The sequence below is a fragment of the Poecilia reticulata genome, linkage group LG11 (assembly GCF_000633615.1).
Source record: "Poecilia reticulata strain Guanapo linkage group LG11, Guppy_female_1.0+MT, whole genome shotgun sequence".
Lineage (NCBI taxonomy): Eukaryota > Metazoa > Chordata > Actinopteri > Cyprinodontiformes > Poeciliidae > Poecilia > Poecilia reticulata.
In genome coordinates, this window is record NC_024341.1 from 4,475,094 (window position 1) to 4,487,672 (window position 12,579).

General features: G+C 40.7%; 1 protein-coding gene and 1 long non-coding RNA gene across 2 annotated transcripts in view; one reads left to right on the plus strand and one right to left on the minus strand.

Moving 5' to 3' along the window:
* The window catches only part of LOC103472032 (visinin-like protein 1), a 31,858-nt gene extending 22,606 nt beyond the window's left edge, over window positions 1-9,252 (plus strand). The window contains exons 2-4 of the mRNA XM_008421385.2: window positions 2,370-2,545; window positions 3,502-3,717; window positions 3,806-9,252. Coding sequence (XP_008419607.1) covers window positions 2,384-2,545; window positions 3,502-3,717; window positions 3,806-4,003 — 576 coding nt within the window. The 5' untranslated portion in view covers window positions 2,370-2,383 and the 3' untranslated portion in view covers window positions 4,004-9,252. The remainder of the gene's footprint in view (window positions 1-2,369; window positions 2,546-3,501; window positions 3,718-3,805) is intronic.
* Window positions 9,100-10,104, minus strand: LOC108166730 (uncharacterized). The gene is made up of 2 exons (XR_001777099.1): window positions 9,898-10,104; window positions 9,100-9,795 (listed from the first exon to the last, which is right to left on the minus strand). It is a non-coding gene; the product is annotated as an uncharacterized LOC108166730 (long non-coding RNA).
* Window positions 10,105-12,579: the final 2,475 nt, after the last annotated feature.

The following is a 12,579-nucleotide window of genomic DNA, read 5'->3' on the forward strand; positions in this document are numbered from 1 at the left end:
CAAAGACGTCATTGCGCACAGCAGCAACAACATGCTGTCAACTCAATCGATGGTTTTGCTCTCACAGCTCCACATTTCACATAAGAGATAAAGGATAAAGAATCATGAGGCTTCATGATTTTCATGTTATTTATAAGTGCTTATTATGTTAAAATCAGTGAATAAAAGGGTGCAATCAGACTGTTGTGTGTGTTGAAGATCCAGAAGACAGAATCCATCAGAAGAAAATGCAGCTGATGTTTAATTGAAAGAAAGAATCTGAATAGTTAAGGTCAGGGTCTACATCCATGTGTTCAGTTTTTTTGTACCTCTTCTTCCCCCTCACTGCTTGGCATGCTCTCCATGCGCACACCTTCACCTTTTTGTTTGCACTCTGATAAGCTCTAGCTCCTCCAGGGCAGCCGAAGCGATATGCTGAAGAAGGCTGTTCATCTGGGTTGTCAAAGCTTCACCTCAGCTGGCCCAATGAGATCAGACCATGATGGTTATCTCTGCATAAACTCTTGACACCAGAGAGTCAGGCCTCACTAAGACGAGCTGTCAGAGAGCCGACAACTCTACTGGGGAAGGGGTTTAGTGGATTAAAAGGTTGCTGGTTCTGCTAATGAGAACAATCCTTCAGAATGACTTTCTGATGTCTGATATAATGGGTCTGATATAATGGGCTTTACTTCCTCAAAAAGTTATATTTCCTTTTTTTCCCCCACAAATAGAGACAAACAATTTTGTAACAAAAGGATAGGCTTAAATCCACTGTGCTTACACTTCACCAACTTTAGTGCATTCACACCGACTTTAACCCAACTGTAATTCATTTTCCTGGTCTTGGTCTTTTGCAAAAGACAAAACAGAAATCCTACAACCACTGAAATCTGATGCCACTCCATTTAACCAAACTGTAATTCATTTGCCTAGAAAGTCTCTGTTGCGGACCATAAAAGCGACCTCTGACATGCCAAGACTGGGTGCAGTTGACACAAACTCTGTCTCTGGCCAAGTCAGCTGGCGCAGGGCATTCTGGGTAAATACAACCAAACAACCAAATAAACACGAGAGTCTAGAGCTAGTGGGAGAACGGTTTGTGTGGTCTTTCATAAAAGACAAAAGAGAAATCCTACAACTGCTATAAAATCTGATGCCACTCAGATATGATGTGTGTGTGAGCGAGTTCCTCAGCCAACACTAACCTAAGGAACCAGTCAGTGCATTTATGGTGGACTTCTGCCCAGCACATGCATTTACATGTGAAAATCTATGAGAGCACTAGTTAAACTTTGAATTCAGAGACTCATTTAGGAGTTTAGCAGTGGACGTTTATGACCTGAGTTTATTTATTTTACTGCTTGTTTCTTGAAATAATTTGTGTATGTAATACCTTTGCTAAGCTTCTGACTTGAAATCCAGACACACACACCTTGAAGAAATCAGAACTGACCTTTGCCACATTTTTCTTTTCTTCAACAGCTCTTACCCTTTTACTGCTAATATTCCTTTTATCAATATCTTTTATGACTCTGCTTCTAAGCTAATGCGTCCCCCAAGTGTCTTTGACTTGTTTCGGGAATGCAACTCTTCAAAAATAATAGCACAGTTCACAGGGATTTAGGGCTCAGCTGCCTCCCTCTCCATTACTCATTCCGCGTTTAGTGCGACAGGATGATGCTTCCGCCAGAAAACTGCCCTGACACCGTCAGGACTTGTGGCCGCCCGGCTCTGCGCCGTCGGATGTGTCCTGTGTCAGAGTGCGAAAACGGCTCCATGAGTCACGGATGGCGTCACGAAGGTGCTGCAGTGGCCATCAGCATGTGGGGTTATGTGTGTGGTGTCGGCGGCTAATGGGCCGTTTTATGGGCTAAGCTAAAGCGATGACATCACAGGCCTCGCAAACACAGCGAGAGGTCAGAGTCGTCATTCTGAGGAACGGACAGTTGCTGCAGATTTCGAAGCCCTCCGTCTTCCAGCTTTAACTCTCTTACTTTCTTCTGCTTTACTTTTGCATGTATCTGATGTTACTCAGAGTTATCAGAGTAACACGTTGTCAATTTTTTTTAGATGTTCAGTCATTTTAGTCATTAATAAAGAGAATAAATGTCTTGTTTTAAGGTCATAATTAGAATAAAATCCTCTTGGAAGATGAAAGTCGGCAAATATTCAGACACCCACAGCCTGATGAAAATGTTGCAGACCTGCTCTGGCTGCATCTGTTCGCAAGTAATTATGTCCTCATTATGTTCGTCATCCTCATGAGGCCTGTGCAGTTCAACAACACAGGGCCGCCACTGCTGCTGTTGCTGCTGCTGTTGTTTTGTCTAGCGGCCCCTCACCTGCATGCTCAACTGGTCTCGCTCTGTTTCTGCTTTCCCACCCAGAGAGGTGAGGCATCATGGGGAAACACAACAGCAAGCTGGCCCCGGAGGTCCTGGACGACCTGACCAAGAGCACGGAGTTCAACGAGGCAGAGCTCAAGCAGTGGTACAAAGGCTTCCTCAAAGACTGCCCCTCGGGCATTCTCAACCTGGAGGAGTTCCAGCAGCTCTATGTTAAGGTGAGAGCCGGGAGAAAACATGAGGCGAAGGAGAAGAAGACGTGCTAATTGATTCTGCCTTAATAAGGACGGCTGGGTTTCACTGGAACTCTAACCGATAGCACTCTTAGTGCTAATCACTTTTGTTCTCTTAGTTGATTATAATAGATTTATGACTACTGACTTATTGTATTCATTGTATACCTCTTCTGATGCTGGAATTAAACAATTTGCAGATCTGTTTTTCATATAACTTAAGTGAATCAGCTAGCCACTAAGCTAGCTAGACACCAGGACTGCTATTACTCTACACTAGAAACTGGAAACTGCCTGTATTTGGGATGATCTTTGGGGAAAAGTTCCAAGACACCTTTAATGTGCTGTAGTTTTCATGACAGGCCACTATGTGGCACTGTGATCTTAGCTTGTCATCAAAATGTTGATATACTTTTGACCCTTGGCTTCCACCTCAGTAGCTTTCAGCTCGTTTAGAAAGCAGTAACTCGTCTTGATCGCTGAAAAACCAAGTGGTCATGTAAGTCAGGGTATCTGCAGGTTCCAGCAAGTCAAATTGAAGACTTTTCAATATCTATTTTCATGGCACATTGAATTCAATTTAAGGCCAAATATATATATAAATATAAATATTGGGAATGGTTGGGGGATTCTTGTGTTACAGTTAATCATAGCAAAAACAATGACAATGTGGCTTAAGAGGTTTTTGCCGAACATATTTCTGCCAATAACTTCATGTTCTATTTCTATGTGTCACACACTTGCACTTATTTTTCTGATGTTGAATCAATATATTCCTGCATATAAAGGGTTGTTTTCTGTGTGATAAAATTTGGCATCTATTAAAGATTTATAGACATCTTTGACCAAGACATGTCCGGGCCAAAGACAGCATCAAGGTTCTTCGCAGTACAATTGTCATAGTTTGTCATTCTGCTTTTCCCTGTGCTTCCACTCTCCAGTTTTTCCCGTACGGCGACGCATCAAAATTCGCCCAGCACGCCTTCCGCACTTTTGACAAGAACGGCGACGGGACCATCGACTTCAGGGAGTTCATCTGCGCTCTGTCCATTACCTCCAGGGGGAGTTTTGAGCAGAAACTCAACTGGGCCTTCAACATGTATGACCTGGACGGAGACGGAAAGATCACACGCATGGAGATGCTGGAGATCATCGAGGTGTGTGATTGTATGTGGGCAACCTAAAACGAAAGCTTAGGGTTGCTTCTAAAAAAAAAAGCTTCTTCCCTTTTACCCTGTGCTGCAGGCCATCTACAAGATGGTCGGCACGGTGATCATGATGCGCATGAACGAGGACGGGCTGACGCCTCAGCAGCGCGTCGACAAGATCTTCTCCAAGATGGACAAGGACCACAACGACGAGATCACCCTGGAAGAGTTTAAAGAGGCGGCCAAGTCCGACCCTTCCATCGTCTTACTGCTGCAGTGTGACATGCAGAAGTAGAAGGGGAGGGGATGGGCAAGAAAAGAAGGGAGGGAAGGGATGAGGGGGTGAACTGAAGCTAGGGAAGTTAGGTTGAGAAAAGACAGGGAGGGATGCAGTCCTACAGGAGGAGGAGGAAGAGGCATTGACGATTGATTGACGCCATTCCGTTTATTCCCCACTCTGCTTTACTCTAGACGGGAGGCTTGACAAATTCAGTCAGATGGTCTGTGAAAAGTGGAATTCCCTCCTGCTGCATTTGGTGCATAGCAGAGCAGCATGGTGTTACTCGTGCTTTCACACTGTATTGGACGTGAGATCACAAGGCTGCGGGGTAACAGCAGTGTTGAGATCAGCTATCTGACGGAGAGTGCTATTTTATATTCATGGAAGACCAGACATTTCATTTTATTATTGCCTTCAGTACTGGAGACTGGAGGTACAGTAAACACACTGTTTTGGTCAGACCATGGCTGCACTGGTTTAGATTCTTCCCTAGCCAAGTTCCCAGCTGCTTCCAGGGAGCGTTTTTGTGGCAGATTATGGCTGAGTGTCCACCAGCTAAACACTAGGCTGGCAGCTGATGAAAAGTGTTGCCCGGCTGCCCCCAGCGGCGTGGTCAGGCATTCTGATGTGCTCCACAGTCACTTCTTAGCTGCCCCCCACAGCTTTGATAACAAAAATCAATATTTTGTTAAAGGACTTTGTAATCTGGTTAATGCCGAGACTTGTTCTGCTTGTGACGCAACTCGTGCTTTTGTTCTTCAATCTCTCTGATCTGCAAAATGTATGTCGAATCCTGCAAACCCCACAGTCTTTCGTCAGTAAAACCACTTGTTTGAGCAACAAGAGGAGGCACTTGACCATCTCGGCACGGGGATAATCACAGCAGTAATTATAGATCTTATGACAGAATGGTATTTCTGAGAAAGGCCAAACCTGCTACGATGATTCACCGTTGTTTCACATTAAATAGCCGTCTCTCCCCTTCCTCTGCCTGCGTCCTGCTGCTGCCCTGTTTTTTTTTCTTTCTTCCTCCCTAAATGTCAGAGAGGAAGCGCTTTGATAATAGGTAAAGGGAGAGGAACTTTGCTCAGATCTACAATCGATGAGAAACGGAGCAAAGGGTTGAAGAGGTAGCTCAGGCGTTGTGTGTCACCTGTGGTAAGCTAGATGAAAGAAGAAAAATGGATGGTGTATCTACATATTTGCATTAAACACCCAGAAATACACAGAAACAACTGGTGACCGTTTAGCCAAGATTCACATCAACCTAGAAAAGGCAATCTCAGAGTTTTATGGTTATACCAGTCTGAGACTACTTTAAAGGTAGCCTTCCTCTGCAGGATTATAGTTTTAGCAATGGCATCAGAGGAAGTAAACAAAGTCGTTAAGTCAGTGTTTGCCACGCTTCCACATATTGAACAATTAAAGTCACAGCAAGAGGGACGTTTAAGACATTTTATTGCTGGCAACAATGTCTTGGTCCTACTCCTCATGGGGTTGTTTACAGAGCATGCAACTACCAGTTCGCCTCAACGAACTGGGTAAAATCAGATCCAATCATTTAAAACATCATCTGAATCCACACCTGCAGAAAGGAATCGTTTGCCAATAGCTGAGTGTCCAGACCCCTCCAAGTGTCTAAATGTCACTCATCAATGACATTCTGGATGCTGCAGCATCTGGACTGCGACTGATATGTTCTCCCAGAAAGACATAGTTTTGTTCCTGAAGATGTATCTGACTCGTCTCATACAGCTTCAGTTCTCTTGTTCTAATTGGAGGCGTTCTAATAAGGAGCAGTTTGGAGCAGTTTGGAGCAGTGCCAGTCCCCCCTACATAACACAACCAGGCAAGAAGGCATAGCATTCTTTAAAGTTCTTGCTCTACAACATCATAATAAAATGAAAGCATAAACTTAGCTTGTCCACACAGTTGGGGGCGCAATCACACACATAGCACCAATAAAAGACATGGGGAAGTTGAGTTTCATCATACTCCCATACCAGTTATTTTAAAATGCCACAAAGAGTCAAGCAAGTTGACTCTTCCTCATTGGTTTGTCTTGAAGACTGGGAATTACACTTGTCTATAAGTAACGTAAAAACCTGATTATGCTAGCGAGAATGTCCCAGAGATATCCGTGGCAAATGTTGCATTTGTGTCCAAAGTAAAGACGCTGATCTTCTCCTCCACTGCAGACGCTCCCTCCCTGGTTGTTCAGAAAGAGCCTCTACATGTACATTATTATAATACGAGTGTAATCGTATTTATGAATATAAACAAATATAAGATGTAAATGTACCGATAGTGTAGACCTGATTTCATTTTACAACACTGCTATTGAGAGAGAAAGAGTGCATCTGTGTGTGTCTGAGTAATACTGAACTGACATCAGAGCTCTGCGTGTGTGTGTGTATGCATGTGTGTGTGTGCGTACGTAGGGGGTTACTGTTTGAGTGTTCAGTGTTTTGTATTTGTATCATTTGTGTAACAAGAGATGCCTCAGTCTAGTTTCACTTTGTAACAATGTGAATGTGACCTCCACTTTGAAGCACTGAGTATTATTACCCTAACTTGTTTGCTTTTGTGATCTGCTGGTATACATGATGTACAATCTGCCCCATGAAACAGCCTACTGTCGCAATGCTACAAGTGCTAAGACTATACGATGGTTAGCTTGCCCCAAACAGCAAAGCTGACAGTTTGTTATCTAGCTTTGAGGAGATGGAGGTGATTAAGAAGCAATGCTGTGTCACAGTGCCACCTAGTGGTCGGAAGAAAATGGTCACGTCTGGAAGCAGTTCAGATGCAGCATATTCCCTGTTTCAGTACATGATAAACTGCCTTGGAGATCAAAGTGAAAAGCATCCTCCATTACAAGAGATTGTCTTATATAACTAACAGCCATATTTATTCCCTTCAACATTACGGTATGAACAATTTACATGGTTAATGTTGGTAAAATATAGCCCAATGTGGAAAAAATTTAAATTTTTGTATGAAAAAGACTGAAAAAAAGAGTCAGACTTATTGGCCAATTTTTCAGCATTACCTTCTAATCAAATTAAGAAAAAGCGACTCAGAGAAATCTGTCAACTAAACTACAGCCCCTTTTAATGCTAGCACTGTTTAAGGCTTTATTGTGGTTTTAGCTGTAACAGAAAGCATCCGTCAACAGCAGGCAATGCTTCTAACTATCCAAACAGAATAAAATTGTTGGTTTAATGCATTTAAAAGTGTTTAAGGAGGTTGGACTTAAGTATCTTCAGATGGGTTTTAAATTTACCTATTTGGTGAGCTAAAAGTTTACTTAAGATACATTTTATTTCCTGGTATTTAGCTACGTGCAATTTACACCAGGATGCTGTTAGTTGTTTATACAAAAGTTTTCCCACTTTAGAACCATTTGTAGATCAGTATGCAGTTTTTTTTTTAAAACAATAACCTCACATTCCCATCAAATCTTATTCCTCTCTGCTTTGTGTATTTTTTTGTGGCAGCACCACATATAGGCCTGGCAATAGAACTACAACATTTAGGATTATTATTTCACACATCGGAAAAAAAGACACTTCTAGAAATTATGCCGCGTTTCCGAGAAACTTCTTAAGAACGACATAAGCAGAAATCATTCTAGGAAAGAAAAGCAGTTTTTATGGTTATTAGGTATTTAGATAAATATTTCTTTAAAAATCCTACAGCTTGATTTCTTATCCTACTTAGTTTTCTCTCTCTAAAATTCCAAATCCCTGTTTAGATCAGTTGAATATATTACGGCAGAGATGATCAAACCAAAATAGTCGCATAATCAAATTTTAAGACAGTTTTGAGTACTGTAGCTCTGTGACAGACAGCATATGCAAACATAACCATGCAAATTTACAGTACAGTTACAAGGGATTTATTAGAAGCAGTCAGTGTCTTGACTGCAGTAGATTACTCTATTTGTCCAGATTAGCTGGCCCTAAAGTTAATGGGCTAATCTGAGAGGGGCCAAGACCAAAGCTGACTTTTACCTTCTAGATAAAACTCCAGTCTCAAAAACATCAAGGATGTTTATGTGAATGCTTTTTACGAACCTTTAAACTATCAACAGGTTTGCTTTAACCGGTATTCACAAAAAAATGTATGATCATTTGTATAGAAAGTGGAGGTTGGAGGAAGTGCGCCACCAATAATTTTCCGGGGTGAAACATATACTTAGAACAGAAGATATTATTCATTTCCAGTCAGTATAAAAAATAAATAAAATAGCATCAGCTACTGTTGTAATATTTAGCATTTTGTTACTTTACTTTTATATCAGAAAGTTATTCTGTCCGAAAATGCTAGCAAGAATTAAACATGGCAAGATAACTGATGGCGCATTTTCTTCCTCCTCCATTTTCCATTAAATAATCATTGCTACTGTAGTCAAGCGTCAAACATGAAGATAGTTTAAAGGTTCTGTTAATACTAAACACATGAGCATGACAGTAGAATCAGAGCATCACTTGAAGCGTGAAATAATTGCTGCTTTAGCTTTTGTCTGCTGTTATAAACACCTGCCTGTATTATTCGTTTATATAATTTACATTTGCATTAAATATGATAGGAAATCGATCTGGCAGACAAACTAAGATGAACTCAATGACAGGTGGTGTTATTATTTGCCCGTCCCTCTGCCTTGCTGCCTCCCTTTGTACCGTTTTGACTCCCTACATCATTGCCACTGACATGGTTAGTCATCCAATTTCACATGTGCCCGTTTGCTGTAAAAAGCTCTGATTGGAACAGATCGGCTCACACAGTAGATCCACAATGTTTCTGTCTCCACTCTGTTGTGTTGATTAGACTTTGATTAGACTTCATCCACTCTAATTAAGATTCCTGTACACACACCCCCACACAGCTGCAGATCATATGGAAGTTTTTATTTGACTCATGACCCAGTTCAGAATGTTGGTGAGAAAAGTCCATCTCTCTTATGTGCCAACGATGGGAATAGGATTGACCGACTGTGTGGAGCTCATTGTGAATTGCTGATGTACTTGTTACATGTTATGCGGTTCTAAACAGGCACCTTAACCTCTGTGACATGAATACAAACATAGGTTGTTGTTTTTTTTAAAAACTTTTCTTCTTAACAGGGAATCATGTCCGCTCTGTTGTTCAATATAACTATACTCTTCGACTTCTCTCTATGATGTTTATGTAAATCTGTCTGTGTGTCCTTTTTACTTTTATTTTGAAATCTTATTAGAGTCCTAGAACAACAACAACAAAAAAAACATTGTAATTATTTTTGTTACATAGAATAAAACATAAATGTCAAGAGTTACGTGTGTTTTCCTCTCGTTGAGTGTCGGTGCGTCGGAAACCGCTCCGAGGCACGCGCACAAAAACCGACCCAGAGCTAGCACGAGTCACCGCGGCGTTGCGTCGCGTGGCGTAGCGTGGCGTAGCGCCCCGTTTGCGGAGGCCTTAGTCTCCATCGCGGCTGTCCCGGACGGGTTCGACTCCCGACCTCGGTACCTTTACAGCATGTCTTCTCCCGTCCCTCTACACTCTTTCTAAAAAGCTATTAGCCGGCTTAAAAAAACAACAAAAAAAAAAAAAAAACAAGCATGAGTCATCTCAGTGATGATGCCACACTGCTGCAGTGATGTCACCCCTAAACGCTGTTCCCATGGTAACCGTGATGGGGCCACGAGGCAAAGAGACGAGCCACACAAACCGTGTTTGCTGCACATATTTACGTGCAGAAGGAGCGATGAGATGTAATGTGGAAGGTAATCATCCCTCCGGTGATGGTTGACTCTCATTAACTAGACAGAAGCGGAGGAGTAACGAAACGGAGAGATGACTCACCAGAAGTGCCTTAATAAATTACTTTAGTTTGATTTATAAAGGTGTAAAAATGAGCATACCTCAAGAAATCCAACACAGGGCTCAATTATTGGAGCTTCTCCTTTATACAACTTCCCAATCCGCCATTTTTTCCCCTCTCTTTTTCCATTGCACATTCCCTAAGCCCTCCATCACGGATCAATAAAAATCTATTCTGAGCCTCGCCGCATCGGGCTTTTCAGCTCAGTGGAAAACCAAACACCACAAAAGCACACACTGTGGCCACAAGCAGACGGAATCCATGAAGCGCCAGAGCAGCAAAAGGGTGCAAAGCGCGCAGTGGCCACAGGAGGGCGCTGCATGCTAAATGCGCCCCCTCCACTCTGTACCTGCCTCCTTGTCCACCTGCACAACAAATTGTCTGTGACATTTTTAACACAAAAGCTGAAAATAGGAGACCATGTAAAGGTCAGGTGTTCAATTCTCTCATGGCAGTTTCATATTCACATAACAAGCTAAGAGAACAGAGAGAGATGAGAGATGAGGATGCTGAACACACAGGAAGTGAATGTCACAGTAAAAAATAAATAAATATATATATATATATATATATATATATATATATATATATATATCAGGTCAAACTCTAGCTGACCTGAAGCAGCTACAGTTTGTGCAGCAGCCACTGTTGTTTACACAAATGCAAAAACTTCAGAGATGCTGGAACAACTAACTCACAAACTTCAGTGTTTTCTTGGGGTTTTGTGTGATAGCGCGACACAAAGCAGAGCATAACTGTAAAGTGGATGTGTGTTTTATAACTCTGTTTTACAAAACCATCTGAAAAGTGAAATGCATTTGTATTCAGCCAGGACCTGCAAACCTTTTTTGGAGGCATAAGTCTCTACAGCATTGCATATGTATAAAGACCATTTTTGTCCAGTATTCTCTGCAAAATAGTTCAGTCTCAGTCAGGTTGGATGAGCGTTTATGTGAAAATGTAATTTTACGTCTTGCGTAAAATTACATTTTTTACGCAAAAAAATGTAAAAGATTTTCAATAGAGTTTGAGTCCAGCGTTTCTCATAAAGAGCTGAAATCTGTAAACAAAACAAAGACAGACTGCGAAGCCGTTGTGGTGCTAGCGCAGAAGCTAACATCCACGGTCTTCTTTTTATTGACTTGATCTGATGAATAGCACATGGGCAACACACGGGCAACAGGACTTTTCCACAATTAATTTTTTTGTTAATTCTTCTCAGTATATAAGACATAATGACAACAGTTAAAAAAAGAACAATCCCGCATCATTTCAGCATAAACTTGGACCTGATTGGGTTACTGCTGATCTTCCTCTGTATGTAAAGCAGATATGAGCTCTAACTGAGTGGAAAGACCTCACTAAATCACTGGGAAAATGCAAAGTCACGTTAAAAAAACATGAGTGCAAACCACTGAGGCACCAATCTGTAGCAGCATTCAGCATGCATGGCTAATGGCTCTAAGTACAACCTTTTTTTAATGAAGGGTACATCCATTATCTGCCACCTTTAGGCTAATTTATTCCCAATCCCTGATCTGCCCCTCCCTTACTGGCTTTCATACTCACCAGAAGAGCATCTTTTTCCATAACCAAGTTTTGCTTTCTGTCACTTGGGATTTGACTTTGAAGCATAATAATAAAGTTTTTTTTATAAATTGAATTGAATAATTCACAAATATTCTTCAGAGATGTGGACATACCAGGAGCATTTCTCCAGAAAACATCTCACGTGTATATCGAGGCAGCTTCCAATTGAGCTTAATTGTTAGAGTTACAAAATATCGATAGTATTGAAGTTGATACCAGTATTGGATGGATATTAGCATGGTAAGATTGATACTCTAGTTTCAAAATCCCTCTTGAAATGTAACTTTTGCTGGTAGTTTTTCAAGTCTACCTCAGAAAAGATTTTGTTTTGATTTGTTCTCAAGTAATAATTTTTTTACACTATTTATTTAGGGAAAATATGCACATAACTCTGTTTTGTTTTTCTATTTTATCCTGTTTATTCCATTTAAAGTATTTTGGAGACACCTACAAACTTTGTCCAAATTCTATCCCAGGTTTTAGCAAAACAAATTAAAAGGAAAAACCACAAAAACACAGAAAAGATCAGAAGTTCAGTGAGGCATAATCAATTAATAAAAAGTATTTGTATCGATATTGATATAGGTATCAGTATCAGCGATACCTGCCTTATCTTTACTTGGTTCATAAATACAGGGCAAAATACACAGTATTGTATACGTCTATTAAATAAATAATCATACATGATGAAATATATCATCTTTTGACCAGCACAAACAAAACTGTAGGCAAGACTTGCATTAAGCCCTATCAAAATGAAACCAGTACAATAGAAGAGAACAGGATGTACACTTATTGTAGTATCTAAGATACCAAATGTTTTATATAATCAACTTTTATTTAGCCAAACGTTGCACAAAAATAATAATACAAATCATGGACCTCATTCCTTTTACTCTGCAAAAAGAATCAGGCACTAAAGAGTGTTATTTTTAGAGGTGTAAAAACATGGAACTCACTTCATCTGTTATAAATATAACAAATGCTGGAACTTTTAAAAGAGCCTTGCTTAATAATGTTAGTGTATGAAGTGTTATAATTGCATATTTATGACTCAATATGCTATGTTATTGTAATAAATTGGTATTTTTTTAATGATGTGGACCCCAGGAAGAGCAGCCATTGTCACGGC